At 38.9% G+C, this 21,811-nt stretch overlaps 1 protein-coding gene across 2 annotated transcripts in view; it reads right to left on the bottom strand.

Moving 5' to 3' along the window:
- GALK2 (galactokinase 2) overlaps window positions 1-21,810 on the bottom strand; it is a 50,103-nt gene extending 28,293 nt beyond the window's left edge. The window contains exons 1-5 of one of the 2 annotated variants that reach the window (XM_085234004.1): window positions 20,789-21,810; window positions 18,617-18,705; window positions 17,363-17,486; window positions 12,498-12,588; window positions 9,551-9,697 (exon numbers count right to left, since the gene is read on the bottom strand). In XM_085234004.1, the coding sequence (XP_085090130.1) occupies window positions 9,551-9,697; window positions 12,498-12,588; window positions 17,363-17,486; window positions 18,617-18,705; window positions 20,789-20,841 (504 nt within the window). In that variant the 5' untranslated portion in view covers window positions 20,842-21,810. Of the gene's footprint in view, window positions 1-9,550; window positions 9,698-12,497; window positions 12,589-17,362; window positions 17,487-18,616; window positions 18,706-20,432; window positions 20,768-20,788 lie in introns of those variants that run through there. The other variant, XM_010717426.4, reaches the window with a different exon arrangement.
- Between the last annotated feature and the right edge of the window lies 1 nt (window position 21,811).

Raw genomic sequence — 21,811 nt, 5'->3', positions numbered from 1 at the left:
AAACAAATGGCCAAATGTTTGCCTTTTTGCTAAAATGAATGAGAGGGCAAAGTTCAGACGAACTGACTTGTAGCACTGGAAGCTAATATGGAGATTAAATTGGAGAGTCTTGTGTACATACTTGATACTTGGAAAAGGATGGACTAAAACAGTGAACTGAACCTCAGGAAGTCTGGGCTCAATTTCTAGCTCCACATTAAGTTTCCTGCGATTCAGGAAAAGTCCTTTTAATTCATCATGGCTCTACTTCCTCAATAAGATGAGGAGTATCTTCCCTTTCTTGGTAATTAGCAATTTCTACTTGGGATTCTTATAAATACATTTGATCATTCCTAGAAACTGAAAAAAAAAAAAGAAAAAAAAAAGAAAAAAAAAAGAGCATATCTTGGTACTTGCGTTCTCTGACTTAAGGCAACCACATAAAACTGCTCTAAGGAAGAAAAGTGCCAGAACCTTGCAGTGAGAGGAACTAACATGTGCCTGTCTCAGAGCAATGCCTCGTTTCTATTCAACTCACAACACCCAGACCTTGGGCAGGAGCTGTTTCAATCCTTTGTTGTTCATCTCTCACTATAGGTAGGTCTCACCTGTAAAAATACAGTTTCTCAGATCCCAGATTTCACTGCACAATTTTCAAGATCCCAAGTGTATGTCTGAACAGTAGCTAGGCATGCATGACCTTCTTTCCCCTGGCTGTACCACAGCTGCTGCAGAGCTAACTCGGACTTCTCACTTCTCACAGCCAGATCTGGGGGAACTCACCCCAGGCTACACCACAGCACCACCTGCCAGGCAGTGGCTCAGAGGCAACAGCCACTCCCCACTAGGGCTAAAAGGACAACTACAACGCGTATAAAATAAACAGTTCCTACTGAATTCTGCAGTAGCAGGAATAGGGCCTGATCAGGTGTTCTTGGTAGAAGCAGACATTTCTTTTTCATGAGGTACTACAAGGAATACTGTTGAAAGACTAAACCCCATCTGCACACAGACTGTACTTCTATCCCATGTATTCTGATCCATATGTGAGGTCAATTTCTGCTAACCACAGAATATAAATAGTTCTGTGCACCTAAGACACGAGCCTGATCTTCCCATCCCTAAAGCACTATTTCAAAAACACTAATAAATCCTAATTTAAGTCTTCATAGAATTTTACATACTTTACCTTAAAAGCATTCCTATAATTCCTGTTATCTTCAATTTAGACACAGTACAGATATTTACATGATATATTCAAAGTCATGTGAATCAGTCACAAAGCTGAAATAAGAATTCAAAGACTTCCCTACTTCCAGTATTGCAGCTTATTTCTCTAAAGAAAATGGTATCAGGGAAATGTCTGCCGGTTGGGCTTAAGATCTTTTTAAGGTGACAGTAATGAAAAGTGGAACAAAAAGATACTGAAACCAAAGTACAGTTGGGTCTGAATAGCAGCATTTCAACTAAAAACAAATGACTTAATTCATCAGATGAATCAGAAATTCCTTGTCCCAACTGTTCTGTGATCCATATGCTACTGCCCTCTAGATTTATTATTCTCCCAGGAAAGTTGTTCTAACAAGACAGGCTAGACCAGAACTTCATTTGTGAATAACATATATCATGTAGACAATAAATCCTAAGTTGTCACCTGCACTATTTAACAAGCAAAGCAATATATTTAATGTACCCTTCCTCCTTCCCTCCCAAACCCTAACACTAGCCAAGAAGTATAACATAATGCTCCTGAGTTAGTAGCAGGTTTTCAGTTAGCTAAAACCAACTTAAAACCTTGTTTCAGAATAAAAATGCAGATAAATATAGCATATGTTAACATAAAAAAAACACAGCGGATCAGACCAAATCCACATCTAGTTCAGTATTTTGTATCTGAAAGTGGGCTCTTACTATTGAGCAAAGGCCAAGTGTAGAAGACGTTTCCCCAGTGCCCGATTTTTTGATAAACAGCTTCCTGAGCTGAACATGAGGTCTGTACTCTTACTAAACAGTGATGGATTTCTTATTTATGAACTTGTCCAGACTCTGCTCTAACCCATCCAAAGTTTTCCCATGTGGCACATCAAGTAACAAAGGCTTCCACAACTTCTCAGGTAAAGAAGCATCTCCTTTTGTCGATGCTGAACATGCTCCTGGCTAGCTTCATTTGAACTCTGGCTCTTACAGTGTGAGAGACAATGAACAATTGAATCCTATCCACTACGTCAGTTGCATTAATATTTTATGGACTTCTCTCACCTCTTTTTAAAGTACAATCTTTCAAAGATTTCTAGCACTTTTATTCAGATCATTCTGTTATCACCTGTAATCATCCACATGGCTTTTCTCTGAACTTTTTTTCAGGTTTATTATCTTGTTTTCTAAGAAAGAACAGAGGCAGACTTCCAGTTTTCCTAAGATTATCGGAGACAAAATTTCACTGCGCCTTTGTAATTTTTATGTGGCAAATGAGCGACAAAAACTGTGTCAATATGTGTTTTTGCAGACATAGGATAATGCAGCCTCAGTACTATTATTGCACCTCTTTCACTGAGCTTGTGACCATGTCAGCCACTACAGTCCCTTTGCCTATACCTGCTCTATGCACTTAAACATCGAGCTGTTTTGTACAGCTGGTCTGTTTAGGCTCTGCACACATGAGAAGGGATGAGCATAACATGGCAGTAGTAGTAGCTGGTGGTAGTTAAATTTTGCTGATCTGTCAGGAAACACGAAATATTGCAACTTTTGAAGCCAGACCCAATATGATGCACACAAACACAAGCAGTACTTTTATATCTGTTGGCAAGTACATAAGCCAGATTGGCTGTGCATGAGTGGGGAATGTTTAGTATCAGTGAGTTACAGGAGATACTAAGCTTAACATTTTTGCTGTTTATCCCACATAAAAGATACAGCACATTAAATGAGAATATGCTTAACTAAAACAATAAAAAGCAACAACAATCAGAGTAGAGTCACAGTGCATACTTTTCACTTACTTGCCCAATAAACCACTAAGCATTAAGGTATATTTAAAGCAGTAATCTATTTAAGGAAGCTGCTGTCTCTCAAGAGTTTCAAAACTGAACCGTTAGGTTTTAGACAACTTTAGTTGGAGCACTTGGAAAAAGTGAAAACTAACAATACATAAAACATATCTTTTTCAGGCCGTTCCCTTCTTCTTCATTCTTTTCAGAAGCTTAATTCTAAATTATGCTCAGAATGTATCCTATTGCAGGAGGCAGCACTTACAAGTTTGTCTATCAGGCAACTGGCTCCCATGTGCAGGCCTAGCCATGCCTTTGATCTAAGAGCTCTACTACCTACCTCTGCTTTTTGTTGGAAACAATTTAAGGTTCTCCCTGATAAGGAACAAGTCAATCTTGGGTTACAAGGAAAGAAATTACTACCACTTAAGCCTGTTTTATCTTTGAGCCACAAGATTTCCTATCCAGCATGCAGAAAGTCTATCTAGGAAATCATATTAGTGGGGATATAATTTAGTCCGACAAAGAAGGGTTGTGATTTTTTATTATTAGTAGCCTTATGTGTAGATACTCTAGATAGAGAGATTACTTGTAATAAGAACTCATCAATAGCTCTGCATTATGTTAGTTTCTTTATTTTTTTAATGGCAAACGTGGATTGTCAGTAAAATGATACTTTTCACTGGTGTGTATTTTTCTCTGCATGTTTACTTTTCAATATGAAACACCTAACATTCAGGTTTTAATTTTCAACTGAGTATTTCAAAAATGCTGAAGAACTGATAAAAGTATTTTTCTGACTATTTCCAGGCACAATCCAACACTGTATTATGTTTGACCATTCAGCTGTGTGATAACTTACAAACCACCCAATACAGCTCACTTGATTCTCTGCTGCTCCGTAATTTAGTTTAGTTTATTTCAATTTGATGCTATTAATAATGACCACGAATGCCTAAATGATGTTCAGGTATAAAATGTGTAATAAAAATTAACAAAATTCACTTACAAACTTTTTCCAAAAATAGAATCCTTCTGAAGAATTATCTGAGTGAGAACAGATAAGGGAGACTCAACTTTAATAGTCCCCTTGCTCCCAAAGGCCAAGGGCCAACTGCTCTGATTTTCACTCAGTGCAATGGGTCTGGACAGTATGTAAACTGTGACAGAATTTGTCCCTATATAACTGTCACTGTCAATATGTTCCATACCAGTGATCAATCCCTTTCAATCTCACACAGACCTTTAAAGAAGTAAACTTGTGTAAGATTAAACCCCTTAAAAGAGTAAGACAATTAGTGAGTAGGAGACAGGCAAATATTTGTTAGTAAAACAGAATTAGTGTTGCTTAGTATTTTTTTGGAACAGCTTATCCTACATTATGCAGAAACTCGATATATACAAACCCAGAATGACAGCAACCAAAATAAAGCAGCCTTCTCTATAAAATGATAGCATTAAATTACATCTACCTCAGTGATTTTTTGTAAGTTCACTCCAGCCACAGTAAAACATGCTACATTTTCTATATGTAACAAGACAGGAATCATGATTGCTGATCTTTAAAGTGAAAGACCAATTTTCTTCCTGTTTTAAAGTTTACAGTTCATGAAGGGAAGCTCTATGAAGAAAATGCATTCAAGAGTTATTTTTAGACTGACATTTTCAGTGATCAAAAAAATCAATTCAGCGAGGAAATTTGATTAATTTGATATTTCAATATCTATTGAGCCAAAATTCCTGTATGTACATTTGGTTTCTCTGTGGCAATACAGTAATGGCTCTCATTAATATTTTGTCTGGTTTCATGTGAAAAGTCAGACTCATTCTGCTACTTCCCCTTACAAGTCTGAGTTGGAGGTCATTTCATGGCAAATTTAGAAGTCAGTAGACTTTCTATGAAATCCTACAGGGATTGAGCTGAAAAGTGAGAAGACACCATTTAAGTGTAAGAGAACATTCTCCGTCACTTAAGGCATATTTAAAGTCATGAGATATGATTTTTTTTTCCATCTTTGCGTGTTTTATTTGAATATATATGCATGAAATACCTTCTGAAATATACGGCACTGTTTCATTTATTACAGAATAATGTTCCAATTCTGAGGTTATTTCTACTACCAGGAATGTTCTTATTTTTAATATCTGCTCTTGACTAGGAACAGCCTGATAGAAGTTACCATCTGCTTCCAGTTTGCATACAAAATCCCAATTAGCTGAAGTTCATATATGTTTTGCAAGGCAATTGTGCATTCTTTTTTTCAGAAATAAGAAAGTATTTGTCAGATAGCATCTGAATGTCCTCATAACCACAGCAATTTTAGCTTGACTTTGTCTGCCCTCTAACATGCTCAAATAAAAGATTATCAATTTGGTTGATGAGAGATTACGGCCTTTGATTACCACTGCTATGAAGTACTCTGTTTCCCCTTGATTACAAACACACAGAGTCAAATTTAACAAAGAACCTTGATTTTTAAATCCATAGGGAGAATGGATCTTTAGCATTTCTCAGTATTGCCAACGCTTTGAAATACAGCAGCTACGTGCCATTCTCTGTGTAAGCAACTTGAGTTTCTTATAGAAATAACCTCAGTATTGATTTATCAAACATTTTCGGTGCAGCAACATTATAAAATGATCCTAATCAGAATTATCAGCACACATTATTAACTTCAAAGTCACACTCTCAATATGAATATTCAGATTTTCTTGTTAAATACATAGATATTAAAACTCTATTGTGCGTCAGAAAAATTATCGTATCCTTCCTTTATTGTACACAGGTTTCAGAAACAAGACAGAGTGATGATGGCCCCTTTCTTCTCCCACTGAAATCAATGACATTACCAGGTAATTTAACTGTTTAAATAGAGGTCAATATTGAGTATTTTGAAAGTCCCACACTCCAACTAGTAAACTTCCTATGCTCAATGTTTTACATTACATTAAATAAACTTTATTTAGTTTTGATGTACTTTTTGCAATAAGTGTGTGCACAGCTGCCCAGGCTTGAGCAACAGAAAAGAAATATTAGGGTGCCTGAAGAGAACTTAGGACCACAAGATTTAACATTTGGACAGCAACACTATCGTCACATCTTTCAAGTAAATCTAATTATTCAAAAGTACTAAATGATTTTCTGTACTCATTAGTTCCTACCGTGAAACACAAAGCTGGGACAACTTAGAGCATTATTCTGTTTCCTTTACAAAAAGTATCTTTTTCCGATGAAAAGATATACAAAAGATTGATTTCGTAACAGTAAAATAAAAATCACTTTAAAATCAAATGCCAATACTGAGCATTGCCGTTGTTTCAGTGATGCCAGCAGTCTCAGACTGGTATCCTGTCTGACGAAGGAAAATGGATTCTTTTTAAAGATTGCATTCTAAATTTTCCATCTTGCTGTTTGAATGCTATTGCACTGCTGCAACTGGTTAGTACTGCACATCTGGCTGAATTGTCTTAGACTAGTATTTTCCCTAAACTATTGTGTATGTGTGTGATGGGTTTTTTAAAAAATACTGTATGCAGACTGAAACAATGCCCTATTGCAGACTGCTACACACAATAATTAGAGAGCATATTTTTTCCTGATTCTGTTTCCAGTGTCAAAATGTGCTATTTTTAAATTAAGCCACCATGAAATTCTAAGTATGTTTTTACAATATTTTTTGTGTTGGAGCTTGGTTTTTTTAGGCCTCTTAATCTTCTAGGACCAGACTTCACACTGGAAGTGTTATCTCATAAAATCTCTAAATTTCAACAACTTTTACTCTGCAGCTGCTATTTAAAACTTACATCTATCAGGAAAGAGAGCACATAACTCAAATGTTCTAATAAAAATAGTTTCATAGAAGCAAAACAGATAAATGTTCCATTCAGTAAAAGGTCAATTTTTCATACTTTTGGCTACAGAAGCACTACCATTCAGCCAAATTTGATTCCAAAGCCAAAAGTTCTACGTCCTGCTGCTGTGGACCATAGTATTAAGATTTTGCTAAGTTCATCAGACTAATGAGGGGCAAAAAGCCAATCTTTTCTCATAAAATTACTAAGACAGTACACTCCAATGACCAAATGTTGTTACTTATAAATACTATTATTTACAACTTTTGAAAATGTAAGTATCTGAAAATAGATTGAGGGGTAAAGTGATCATTTCTTCCATAAAAATAAGCAAACAAATATCCAGATCCCTAAAAATGCAAGGTCCTGATTAGGTTTCTGGAATGCCCTCAGTTCTGATCAGCTAAGAAGTCCACTACCATGAGGAGGCTCCCAGCCAATACACAGACAGCATTCCTGGATCCTGCATGGGCTGCATTTGACACCAGAACAGGATGAATTAGGAACCGTAGAAGTCACCACTTTTTATGCTTCTGAGGGCTGACTGGCCTAGGATGCTCTAATTTATACTTCCACAAGCACTGCCTTATACAGTGCAGTTACGGACATAGAATTTCCATATAAACATGCTGAAGAACTTCTTTACGGTAAGAGTGATGGAGCACTGGAACAGGCTGCCCAAAGAAGTGGTGGAGTCTCCTTCTGTGTCTATCTAAGCACATAAAACCTTGGATACATTCTTGACTGCTCCTATGTTGACTACTGGGAATCCTCATCTGTAGATGAGTTGCTCTCTTCTTCATCACAGGTGCGAAATATCTGGCTGCAGACAGCAGGAGTTCCTGGCAAAAATGCGGGATTGTGTATCTTGTGTATGCACAACTATATCTGAGACACAACATTAACTTTTAGCACCTTTTTCAACCAGCAAGCAAAAGAGATTTTGGGACACATGAGGACAAGGAAACACTAAGTGTAGTCCCTGTCTTCCTTTTGTTCCTCTGCAAGTTTCTATAAAAATGCTAAAGAGAGTTTTGCACCTTTTTTTAAGAACAAGACTGACATAATTCTGCTGATTACTCACAGGCCTTGGGTAAATTCAGCTCAAGATACACACTGTATCATTTATTCTCTGAAGAAAGCTCTGCAATATTTCTTGGAATAATGAAACCTGGCTTCTGGTTTTCCAGTTACAGATCTCTACTACACAGTAAAAGTTGGGCTTTCTAACCCCTGTCAGTTTTATGGACTTCGCAGATACCCAGTTTCTCTCTGAACACATGCTCTCCTATGACTTTGATCAGGAGTTCCCAAGCTTAGCTCATTTGGTTACCATCTCCAGAGATGCTGCTGACCTGTGATATGAGCACCTACGCAAAAGCAGAAGCTTCTTGGCAGGCCAGGTACACATGTATAAAAGGAACACATCTGTCACCTCCAACCTATTCCTGCAAACCTCTCACCCATCAAATTGTGATCCCCAGTCTTCAACTACCGTTGCACTGTGTCTCACCTTACAAACTACAGCCTCTGCTAAACATCTAATCCCTTACTTACCTTTGGACTATATGTAGCACCAACACAAAGCAAGGTGACAGTGACTGTGGCTGCATCCTGCTTCTTGGAAAGCCACCCCACCTTATGAACTCTGCTTCATGCTGCCTTAGCCCTACTTGATACCTTCCTGAAGCACCCACGTTGAGCTGTGCAGTGTGAGTTGGACAGCTTAATGCTGAGCAGATTATTGGAACTATAACCACACAGAGAAGCCAGCCAGAACTGATCAGAAAAAACTTTCTGTGTGGAACTGTTTACCTTATGGCTTAGATAAGTGCTTGTATACAAGCACAGTTAACAGCTGCCATCACCGTGTGCCACTTTGAGTTGTCTTTGTACCATAATCTGGGAATTTCTGACTTACTTAGACAATAGGCAAAAATATGCATAACAGTCATATTTAGATCTGTTCTTTTCTCTTCCTGACAATGTTCTAATTTAAGATCCTAGTTTCACTTAACCAGACATTTTTACTGGAGAAAACTTCATTCCCATATGGCACTTTCAAGGACCATGACTCCTCCAGAAATTTTTATGACATGAGCCAAATTCTGCTAGCACTTGTATTGGTAACAGGTCACATACTTGGGGTTTGTTTTTAGACTAATGTTTGTTTAAAAAAGTGAGGAATACATTTTGCATTATGAGCATGTTCATTCCAAAAAAACTGTGAAAATAAGGAGAATCAGATGGAAGAATTTTACCTCTACTTTGTGCTGATTATATAATTTATCAAAAAAAAAAAACAAAAAACACCAAAAAACTGCTCCACAGGCCTCCAACAGATGCTCTGCTGTTAGAGCCATGAAAAGTCATTCAGGGAGAGGGTAAAGGCCTCGGGGGTGTGGTCCATGTCCTTTAGCACAGATATCCTCAGTCCTGGCCTGCAGATAGCACATCTGGTCCAGGCATGGACCTGATGGTTGTCCAAAACACAGGCTTACAATAATGCTCCTTTTTCAGCTTTAATGTAAGCCTGTTTTCTTGCCAAATTCAAATCCTGCCAAAATTTGGCCAAAGATATTTGCTCAATTGTGCAATATCTTAAGTTTATATCCAACAACTCTTTGCAAAAACAATTGCATCGTGTTTTTAATGTTTACAGGCATTAACAATATTTAATTTTAAGTAGAATTTTACTGCTGACACTCTTGTGTTTTACAGTAAATTACCTTAGAGAGGGTTTTTCCATTAGCTTTTAGGGTCACGAGTCCTGCACAGCACACCAAAGCACTGGAGCTAGAAAGACCAGAACTTGGAGGGATGGTTCCATCTAGCAGACAATTCATTCCAGTTGGGTTATTAAGACCAAAATGTTCCTAACAATGAAAAAATAAACAGTCTCAGTTTCAAGTACAGACAGGCTCAGGCTTGCAATTATCTGATACTTAGAAAGAGAATCTTTCTGCTAAGTTGCTGGAACCAAGGACCTGCTTCTGGTATCTTCAAAATAAAGCAAAATGTTCATTCTATTCTTCAAGAACAAAGCCAATGGTAGGGCTTCAGCCAAAGGTATGTCTGCAATTCCTGTACACAAACATATATGGGCTGACAGAACTGTACCCTGAGCAGAATTCAGGGTGGGCTAAATGTCCAAGAATTTACCAAGCTTCATGGGTGGGTTTTACAGCACTGGCTCAGCTCTAAGCTGTCGTGGTGACGGTACCAGAGGTTACCTCTACTTTTGTCCTTTTGTCCTTAGCTCCTCACTTCATGCATCCCAAAGTGTGTAAAGTCCACCTCATGCCTTACTTCTAATGCAGGCATGTGGTATTAGACAGCCACATCATGCTGATCAGGAACTAGTAGCCTTTTACCTGAGTTCAAGGCCAAATACTCCTATCTCCTGGGTTACCCATGGTACTGGCACTGAGAAAACCACAGTGGTACTTGGAAGACATTATGCTTTGGGAGGAACCAGCAGTGATAGTATCTGTCATGCTATTTCTAGAATAAACATTTTTACATACATGATCAATTATCACAGATGATACACTTAACAGAGAAGTCATAAATCCTGTGCACATATTTTTTAATTACTCTTTAGTTAATTTTTTTTTTAATTTACCATAACTCTAAAATTTCACTCTTGTTACTTTGAAGAAAACATGCAAAATACATACAAAAATCTTCGAATATATATAAAGGATATATGAATAGCTACATTCTGATACAGATTTATATGTTGATAAACTAGAAAAATACTGTCAATGATCAGAGAAATGGCTGTTTCTATACAGAAATGCCCACATTCAAAGGATTTCTACTTTTCCTAATCATAAATACCAAAGGTAGAGATCAGAAAACACAAAGCAGCTCTTTTAATGTTTTCTGCTATCACTTCAGATTAAAATATCCCTTTCTACAAATAGAAGGGAATTCATACCTGAAATACTACTTCTGCCCTTCATGAAGAACACTAGACAGGCTTGTTCAAAAACAGAAAATGCTTGAGTAACCAGAAACTGATCCACAGTTTCTGGACTGTCTTGAATGTGAATCAAGCTTGCAAACTTATCACGCGATGTTTAAATAGAAAATGTACTTCAGTCTCAAAAATGAAAATGGACTTTGCCAAGTTCTGCAATAGTTCTGTCCCAAAAGGATAGCATGTTCAACTTAATATAAACAGATTATCCCGTTGGACCCTCTAAATACTTGTATTTCAGTGTTTCTTAAGTCTGTAACATTTGTGCTTATTTTCTGCCAGCACAAAAGTCTGAAAACCTGGTTTGCAAATTAACCTTCAAGTGTAAAAGTTTGTCCTTAGGAAACAAATCTCAGTAGCAGACTGCAAAACAAGTCAATTCGTCATGCTAGCCTTAATACAAGAAAAGATACACTGCAAAGAAACTTAATCTGTATCTCTACCTCTAGAGTCAGTGCAATTTAAATGCATATTACTGAGCTATACAAAATTCAGAATACTCATGTTACTGCAAACATAAGTAATTTATGGGGGCAGGGGCGTGCTAAACATGGTGGGGGGTAAGGGGGGGTCTACTTAGGAGCTGTGGATAATAATAAAGTGATTTGGTCCAAATATCTTCTTTGGAAGATATAAGTGCCAGGTCTGATGCAGGCTTTCTTGGCTGTTTGCAGTGCTTATCTATGGACCATCCTGTGGGGTAACGTAGATTGCCTACTTAGAGGCAAGTTTCAAAAGCACATTTTTCCATAATTTGAGCTGGCTGTGGATACCTGACCTTGCCATCACTGTTTATCCCATCTGCCCCTCCAGGAAAGTCACTGGACTGACACTAGGTTGAGAAGTTACTGTGTTTTTTAACTCAAAGGGCCATGAATCACCTGCAAAGAGCAGGTGAGATTTATAACAAGCCCCAGTTCTAAGTTCAGGCTGCCTCCCAGGACAATACTGATGATCAGCAGTTGGTTTCACAAGCAGTTCAGTCTTCAAGCCAGTCCGGAGACAGGCTAGTTCACAGAGGAGAAGATAAAACTCAAGTGTGCAGACAGGAAAATGTCTGTCTGTTCAGCATTCCAGCCTTTACTGTACGTGTGCCGTTTCCTGCATAGCTGTACTCTTAACTCACTTAGGAAATTTTGAAATTCCCATTCAGATTCCACACTGTAAGTCCTGAAGAAGTAGTGATTCTTAATGGATTATTCCTTCTGTATGCAGTTTATTTACTTTTGCCTACTGCATGAGCTTCACTCTGTTGCTGAGCATGAGTTGTAGGTTTCCAACGTTAATGGAAATTAATTGCGTTTTTTAAAATGTTTTCATGGGAGGAAAAGGAATAAAATATGACCTTTGTGTCCTGGCAGACAAGCCTCTGAACCTCTCAAAAGCAAACTTTAATAACGTGATTCCATTGGGAAACATTCTTCTTTACTTTAAAATATAGAAATGCCATCTTGATTCATGAGTTTGATCACGACTTTACTAAATAAGAAACTATTTGTTATAATAATGTATGTAATAAATATGAACAGACCAGTCTGCAATATTTTAAAACAAATCCACTTATATCTTCTCTTCAAATAATTGTACATTAAAAAAAAAGAGGATGCAGGGAAGTATGTTGAAGGTGAATAGATATGCTTTTCATATTTTACTTCTGCGTTAATTTCGTAAGTTAAATGAATTTGGCTTACCTGAATACCCTTCAGTCCACACAAGAAGTAGTTATGCCACTGAGGTTTGGTTTTGTTAATCTGAATGTTATTGACGCTAGTACTGAAATCCCTGCAAAAACAGAAAAACCTTGTGGCTTTAACTTGTCGGTACCTTTAGTGTGAAAAAAACATGGCTTATTACTGCCACCTGCTGATGCACAAAAGCATTTCTATGTTAATCATTCGTTTCAGTACATTTGGTTTTTCATACAGATCTTCATTAGTCAGTTCTAAAGTATATTTTAGATAGAAGTATAAAATTTTCCTTAAAATATATATATATATATATATTTAACATAAATTCATAAAATAAACTGCCCTTAGCACCCTTAGTCAAGGCAGCATGCCTTCCATCACATTTGTATAAGCTCTCTTGAATATCTTTGAAAAACATAAATCTAAGTCATCAATCCTGTCAAACCTTGAATAGAAATAAATATTCTTCAGGCTTTCCTGTGATCCCTGCTCAGGAATTCATCTTCATTTGCTTAGAATGGCAGATCACTAAAACAGGCATATTGCTGCAAAATTCTGTTATGTATGTTACAGGATTTAATTAAAATAACAGTTTATCCATTTTCAGGAATTTTTATCTATCTCCAGGATAATGCTGATAATGGTTTTCCTATTGAATTTTGAAATAATTTTGAAAGTGTTAAAATGGTAAACTTGAATGTTGCTAAAGGAACCAATGCTACAGATGATAGGTTCTCTGGAAATGTACATGGAATGATGTGCCTTGGAGATGTGTGCATTAATCATCACAAGAGGCAGATTGTTTACAAGTCTATATTGTCAAACACCCAATAACTGTATCTACCTGAAGCCAGTACAGCAAATGTCCAACCAAGAAAAAGTAAAGGCACTGAGAATGTCAGAAAAAGATAAAAAAAAATTATTCAAATCTCAAACCTGGCAGGCTGCAGTTTTTGTGTTCATGCTAACCTACAGTCTGATGCTAGCAATGTACTGCCAGCATACAACCTACAGATCTCACATTTCAAGTATCAGCTTAGAGTGACCACTTTGCTGCTTATACATTCTGTTTCAATATTCAGTACAGTACAAAGCTATCAGGGATTGCTGTACGGTTTAGTAAGTTGCTCTTTTTCAACTGGAATGGTTCAGAATAGTGCCACTTACAGGACTTCATCAACAGTGCAGCACTGAGGAGTTGTGCAAAGAAAAGTGCAAATTGTTGGTGATTGCAGAGCAATAAGAAAGATCTGAAAAGGAGTGCTACGATTACAATACAAGTAAAGTTCAAGAGTAGCAGTAAATTCTTCCAATTTTGATTCATGTGTGTTTGGAGCAGTCTTCCAGATAATAAAACAGAATTGTTTTTCTTATGGCTTTGAAACAAAAGGAAAAAAACAAAGTACAATAAAATATGATTGTCAAAATTTATGAAGAATAAAATAATCCTATGCTTGGTTATGCTTGTTTTACACAATGATGGTTATTTTTAAAAAGCAAAGATGATGGAAAACAATGTGTAGGAGTGATTAAAAGAAAATGAATTTGAAGTCCTCTCTTCCTTGAAGAAGAGTTCTAAGATATTTTATCTGCATAATTATTTTTATACAATCAGACAAAGTTAAGCTTAAATGAACAAAAAGACGTATACTATGGGATATAATTTCTAGCTCTCTAGATAAATTAAAATAATGACTTCTTAAAATGCATTTTGCATATTTCTGAAATCTTCTCACACAGAAAAAGAAAGAAAAGTTGGCTTTGAATTTGGCAAGTTTCACATGCACATAATTCATACAAACACAGGATGTGGAACTGGCAAGGTCCCCAGAATACTGAAGTCTATTTTTTTGTTATCACATTCAATTTGTTATAAAACCTCATTCCTAAATGTCCAAGCTTTATCTTAAATCAGTAAATCTTAAATCCTGCCTGTTATCCTCATACTGGCAGGTAGGCAGTTTGATGTAAGTACTTTGTAAAAAAAAAAAAAAAAAAGTAAGCAAAATTTAAAAATACTCTGATATTGTTTATTCCACACCTTCTATTTTACATGAGGATCCCCTCCTCCAGTGCTAGATAGAAACATTTAATTGGTCTGCGTAATTAGAAGAGATCAGTTTTTTAAATAACGTGAAAAAAACACGTGAATAATGTGTTCTTCCTTCCTTGATTAGTAATTAATCCTTACTACTGAAGACCAATTTGGCATTTTCTCACAGACCCTCAATGTTTTGTAGATTTTTCAGTTCATCTGACCTTTTAAAGAAGATTCTCAGGTCATGCTGAGATGGAAACTCACGGATAATTATCATCCTTTGATATTTCTGAAGGCATTTTGCACATGTATTTCTCAATTAAAAAGATGCTATGTGAAAGGAAGGTATCCAGAATTTCAGAAGTCTTTAATTTTTGAATAGCATTTTAATCTAAGTAATATTTACCAATCATTTGATCAGTTGGGATGCTTTATGACGAAAAGCAAACACAACAGTGTTTTGTTTTTCCTAAAGTTAACAAGAGCTATGGGAGTGGATGAGGGCCACAGAACTGTTACATATTTTACCAGTTCAAAAACAAGAATGAAATAGCTAACAGTGATTTTACAGAGCCTTATGGTTGGTTGTAGTGGAAGGTATTCACCACAGGTTTATGCCAGTGCAACAGTTTGGAGAAAAGATACACTGTCAACAATTTTGTTATATGATGTAACATTACAAGTGTTGAAAAATATTTGTTATGAAATTATGGGCATGTTTTCACTTTGTTTTTAAGCAACAGTGTCTCAACAAAAGAGAGAATGCTTAATGCCATATTCTGAAACCTCTTCTTGGCTTATGGTTTAAAATGTATGATTTCAAAATGAAACCAAAGCAGATATATAAAAATAGTGACTATGCAGACAATTTGAATACAAAGGCTGTAATTCTAGATTAGGGTAAGTTAGGAACTTTATGTGCAATTGAAAGTGTTGGTAGCATTGCGTGTGCTACTGAACGCCATTTCAATTGTTGTGTAACGTGCCAAATCTCAAAGACCATGTAAAAACATATACTTTTTGGTTACTGCTTTATTTAGTATCCTTTGTAACAGCTTTCCCTAATCAAAGCTGTTGAGGTTTTAGAACTTTGTCTTGCAGAATGGTTTTGCAATATAGCAGGTTTCTTCTACTCACAGGTAAAGGTCCCACTCAGTTTCCTTCCCCCTTGCTCACCACTGCATATTCCCACTGTTAGCCCTGAGTTAGCTTTTTGTGCTGAGTGCATTACCATTCAACTCTCTAAAATGACAGAAAATTAGCCAGGCAAAAAAATGGGTGAGTAGTGCACTTTATCCTAAGGACAGACAAGTATTTCACCTGGTAAAAGTCAGAGGGTGTATCGATGTTGGAAGTGCAGACAAGGAAACTAGGGATAAAATAAACAAAACCAGGGCATACCCACTTGGGAGTGGCAAACCAGTCATATTGTGAAAATATACTCCACAAAGTGAGGGTAAAGTATTTGAATATTTATACATTGTATGGAAGTGAAAATTCCTTTTAACTGCTTAATTTGCAAGCGGCAGCTCAGAACATATTTTTATAAGATTTGAGCTTTAAGCAGGAATATATACATAACTACTTGCCACTCTTGGCAGTGTGTTCCTGTCCCTGTGCTGTCCCATACGTGTGTTTTCAAGGAGTCATTTGCTATTGGCTTAAACAAATGAAGCTGGTGCTGATTTGATTTTTGCAAAATGCCCATGAAATTTCATGTGGATGAATGACCTGATCTGAACTATCAAGCAACCACACAAATATCAGTTCATTTACAAAGAAGGAGGTGGAAAAAATGCAGCTAGAACTGAATGGAATGGCAGGAATATTTCCATACGTTCAGAACTTGTGAGCACATATCTACAATACTCTCTCCAGTTTGGGGGCTTCCCAATAACAGAAAGACATTGGCAAACTGTAGAGAGTCCAGCAGAAGGCCATCATGATGGTTATAAAGGTTCTGTAGCACACTGCTTATAAAAAGAGGCGAGGACAGCTGGTTTTATTCAGCCTGCAAAAGAAAATTATACGGGATAATCTAATGTGTCTTTGCCCACTCATCACATGGCTCCACTGAAGATATAACCAAACTCTTCTCAGACATATATGGAGAAATGATGTAACAGACAAACTGCAGCAAGAAAAAAGTACAATTAGACATGAAAAAAATACTTTTCACAACGAGGGCATCCAAACCGGAGAACTGCGTGCTCAAAGAGGTTATGGAGTTTCTACCTTTGCAGATATTCAGAACTTATAATTAACAGGGCCCTGAACAACCTGCTGTAACTTTTCAGTCAGCCACAGATTGGACCAGATGATCTCCAAAGGACCCATAAAACCTAAATTATTCAATGATTCTGTGTACAAGCAGCTGTGGAGGAAATGGAAGAGGGAATACAGTGTCTTTATCCAGGATCATTGCTAAAACCCTCGTGTTGTGAAAATACAGCTCCAGGTTCTCCAGAGCAAGGGAGTGTTAGCTTATATATGCAGTAATTGATTACAAAACATTTCACTCCCTTCCCCAGGAGAAACTGAACTGCTGCCAGTAGAGAAGGTTACATCAAGAATGATGAGCTAATAGAGGAGAGGGTTGCACTTCCAGAGTGATTGAAAATGAGTGGGAGACAGGGGCATTGAACTTACTGCTCTAAACTAATATGTACAGCGTTGATCGAATTGGATTCCATATGATTGTATCATTCCATGTACACAATTAAACTCCATATTGCAATCTAAGTTTGTCAGAACTCTGAAAAGTTAACCTATGATACACTTGCATAAAGAGGTTCATAAGAAATAGTGAATAAACAAAGCAATTACTTACAAGTACGAAGAATTTATATTGGCCAATTGCACAATTTCAGTCTTTACAGGTTCTACTGCAATCAAGATATCTTGTTCTATAGCCATAGGGAGCACGGCATAACCACAGTAGTCTATATGTTCTCCTACCAAAGAGACAGAGAATTAAAGATATTTTTGCATAAGTCTTTCTAGAGTAACAGAAACAGGGCTTGTATAGACTTCAGTGTTGTTTACTATATTAGACAACTTCTGAGTATAGTCTCAATTCTTACTATTTAAAGTACATCTGATAGTTTGGGCTGTATTTCCTCCATTTTGTATTTCCACACAAAGTTTTTGCTCTTTAGTGACTTTATCTATTGCATCTATTTACAAATCTTCATTTTTAACATTGGGTTATGAAAATTAAAGAACTCTACAAATACTATTGTTCAGAACGAGAACAACTACATTATTTGTACACTTTTGTGTCAGTATGAAAAAATAATTCTAATTGGTGACATTTAACTGATGACTGGAAGAGATAAAGACAGTACACGACTTCCCAGCATGTGCTTTCCTCTGCATGTGTGGCAGATTCACTAGCTGCTGGATAAAGCTAGTGGAGGCCTTTCTTTCCATAAAATTTCTGAACTTTTTTCCAAGAAAATTATACTTACGTTTAAATAATAACTAACACAGATACATACAACACACAAGGTAGCATTCAGTCATGAAATGCATGTGGTGAACACGTGCCTTTATGAACAAGACAGCTAACACATGCTGCTTAGGTGTACATACAACATCAAGATAAAAATTATCATTAGTTGCACAAAAGACTAATTAATTTTAAAGCTCTGTTTTCTGGAGTTCTTTAACTTACCAAGTCTTCAAATGCATATGGTTATTCTATAAATATACAAGAAATTGAGCTCTGGGGAAAGCAAAAACCTAACACGGATAGAGAAATTTAAATAAAATAAGGCTGCCATAGAAACAAAGGTAAGTTTTAGATAAATAATAATAGTGTCTCCCCAGGCAGCCAGTGAATCACAACCAGCTGTTTAGTGGATACATCTCTATGGCTGAGTGAAAAAGAGATCATGGCAGAATCATTTCATGCCTTATCAGATGCATTGCTGTTTGGCTGGTTATATGTGGTAACTGAAGTCACTTAAGCAACTTATGTAGGAAAAAAAAACAAAAAACATTATTTTAGGTTATATGTCTTAAATTGCAATATTTTTGTGATAGCAGATAAAATAACAAAAGATTAATATTGCTCTTTTACCTATTAAGTTGACTCTCCCTGGTGCACGAACATAAAACTTGGGAGCTGATCCAAATTTTGCTATAAAACTCTCCTTCAGCTTCAGCAATCTGAAAGGCAAGTTGGAAACCTTAGAGGGACAATAGTTGGATAAAAGGAAGTCTACAGCCTAAATTGTGTTCAAAAGTAAATTCGATTCAACTTTTTGAAGTACATGGAGTTTTTTCCGCTATATCAGTAGCAACATTAAGTTATTTATTGCTGCTCTTCACCTAACATTGTGACAGAGATGACTTAGAAAACAATATCTGAATTAGTAAGAAATTTGTTTTAAAATACAAGTAATCATAACTAATTCAGGAGTTAGATATCCAAAGATGACTACTGCTTGTTTGTCTTCTTGAAAAGGATGGAAGGGGCTTTACTTTTATTTAGTTCTGTCTAGCTTGTCTCTAGCCAAAGGCAGAATAGGTTGTTGCTTGTGGCAGCCAAATATCATGGCCTTCACCTACTTTTCCTATCCCACAGCTCTCTAAAACTATTTTACAGCAGTCTGGCAACATGAATTGATGGTTCATATGTGGCATCAGGGCTTGTCACAAGAACAAACACAAAGGCACTCCCTTCAGACATGGATCTGATCATACCAGGTCTCAGCAAGATTTTCTTCTACGTTTTGACTTTTTCACACTTCATAATGACTCTGCACCATTTCAGTACATATATGCAGAACTCAAATTCCAAGCCCGTGATTATCCCTGTGCCTCATTCAGACAGTATTTACAATTTTACAGCAGCAGAAGGTTCTTAAGATTGTGCACTTAGAAGTTCTGGATGCATCAAAATTCCAGAACAGAGAAAGATTTGAAATATTGTTGTCTTTCAAGAGACTGTGAAGATATTTAACTTCACTCAGTGTTTGCAAACTTGGGATGCTTCTACGTATCATGCAGGAGGAGTGGGTAAAAAGAGACAGAGATGAAATTAAGCCATTATCTTACTGAGGCATTATTGATTTGATGCACTTCAAAACTACCTTAGTGCAATTTAGTTTACACACTGACTTTATTAATGTAAGCTAGACACTAAAATGATAAAGCAGTAAGAAGAAAACTCATCATTAGAACAGGTCTTACCCTAGCGACTTTAAAGCACATAGCATTTATTTCGTTTTTTTGTGTAATAACAAAAATCCATTAACAGGAACCTTCTACATTCAGATTAAAACTAGAATTGGATGCCTGGTCAATGCAAAGCTAAGTAAGAAGACAGCAATGAGAAACAGATGTTACAAAATTTCACAATTATTTAGTCTGTACTTGTTTGTCAAAGCTGTGTTATTGTCCCAGTATATATATTCCAATGTTTTGTAAGATTTCTCTGGGTGGAAAGCTACAGAACAATATTTGCTGTGAACTTTCAAACAGATCTTTCTGCACTTTTCTGTGATGGAGCCCAGCAACAGAAGTGTGTTCCCTCTTTGATTTGCTTACGATCTTCCCTAACATTGACTAGTTTGTCACTTCCAATTAACAGATGCAACTTCTGCCATTTCACTGTACAATCCCTTTTTCTAAATCACATGAATGATAACGTTGTAGTCCATGGTAAAATAGATCAGTTGGCAGAATTCTAGATGTTAATGTTATTCTGTCAGTACGCTTGTTTCACAGATATGTGTACAGTGGCGTTAGCACCAAGCAGAGCAGCCACGGGGCACGTTGATCCGAGTGCTGATTGATCTCGTTTTTTGGGGGTTTTACAGCCACTCATGAAGGACCATTCCCGAGCCTCGGCCTCGCTGTTGCAACACGCGTGCTGCAACGTAAGCACCTACATCAGAAGAAGCAAACGCATCCCTCGCAGCATCACGCGTTCAACTCTGGAAATGCTGAGCTGCCTTCCACGTGATTCAAATCCCGACAAGTGTCAGCAGGGTGACTGCCCTCCTGCCGCAGCAGCACAGCAGCACGGCCGGACGCAGCAGGCAGCCAGCGCTGAAAGGCCTTACGTGGCCGCAGCGCCGGGGCTCCGCGCGGCCCGGCTGCCCCCGGGCTCCGCCGCGCCGAGGCTGATGACACAACCGGCCGCGCCCCGCTCTCCCCTCACCCGGACCGCCCGCCCCCGTTACGGACGCGGCCTCGCGCTGCGGGCGGGAAGCGGGAGCGAGGCGGCCGCCCGGCCGGCACCCACCTGGGCTGCTCCACCAGCTGCACCGGGACGGTGCCGGGGGCGTCTGCCGCCATGGCGACCCCTCCCCGGAGCCCCGCGCGGAGGCGGGCGGGCGGTCGCCGCGGCGGTCACGAGACTGGCGGACGCCGTCCTTCCGGGTGGCGGAACCGCCGGCCCGGCCTCCTCCGCTCCCGACGCGCGGTCCCCGCGGCGCAGTGTCGAGGCGGCTGCGGCGCGGGAGGGGCGCGCGTGGCCTCGTTCCGTCTACGAGCCGGGCCCAGCGCGGCGCGAGCCAAGCGAACGGGTCCGCCGCCGGGATTCTGGCGCGCGTAACGAAACGCCGCCCGAGCGAGCAGCCCTTCTCCGCGGCGCCGTTTTTTCTGTCTCGGTTGTGAGGCGCGGTTCCACCGCTCGCCTCGGCCGGGCCGCTTCCCCTCGGCAGCGGTTACCCCAGGGACAGCGTTGCCGTCGCGGCGGTTGCCGCTATTTGAGTGCCCTCACGGTACCTCAGGAAGGTTAAATGCTCGGGCTGAGGAAAGGCACACCGCGAGCCGCATCACACCCAGATGCCGCAGGTTAGCGCGCCTTGCTGAGGCGGCTTTTTACCTCAGGTCAGCAAGGGTCACAGAGTTGGAAGGGAGGTTTTAAAGGACAAGCGGCACCAAACCAAAAACACACAAAAAGCCGTAACAACACAGAACGGCCAGCATCCCCAGCGGCGATCCGCAGCGCAGACGGCCGGGCTCTGCGACACCGCAGAGACACGGCAGCACCGGGTTCGCCCCTCAGTTTCCCTCACGCTCGCAGTCACCAGTAACATCCCCACAACCCGGTGGCTCCGCGCCCTCTGAGGCTCTTTTTCCCTTCGGTTTGGGCCTTTTAAACCCGGTGCCGCGGCGTCCGCTCGGCACGCTTCGCGGCGTTCCGCCGCCCTCACACCCGGCAGGGCGCACACCGGCCCCGCCCGCCGCCCGCGGTTGCCACGGCCGCTCGCTCACACGCAGAGGAAGCCGGGCGGCGCCCACCGCGTTCCGGCCGCCCCTT

The sequence above is a fragment of the Meleagris gallopavo genome, chromosome 12, assembly GCF_905368555.1.
Source record: "Meleagris gallopavo chromosome 12, MGAL_WU_HG_1.1, whole genome shotgun sequence".
NCBI lineage: Eukaryota > Metazoa > Chordata > Aves > Galliformes > Phasianidae > Meleagris > Meleagris gallopavo.
Note: the sequence above shows the minus strand (reverse complement) of the source record. Positions and strands in the feature narration are given on the sequence as shown.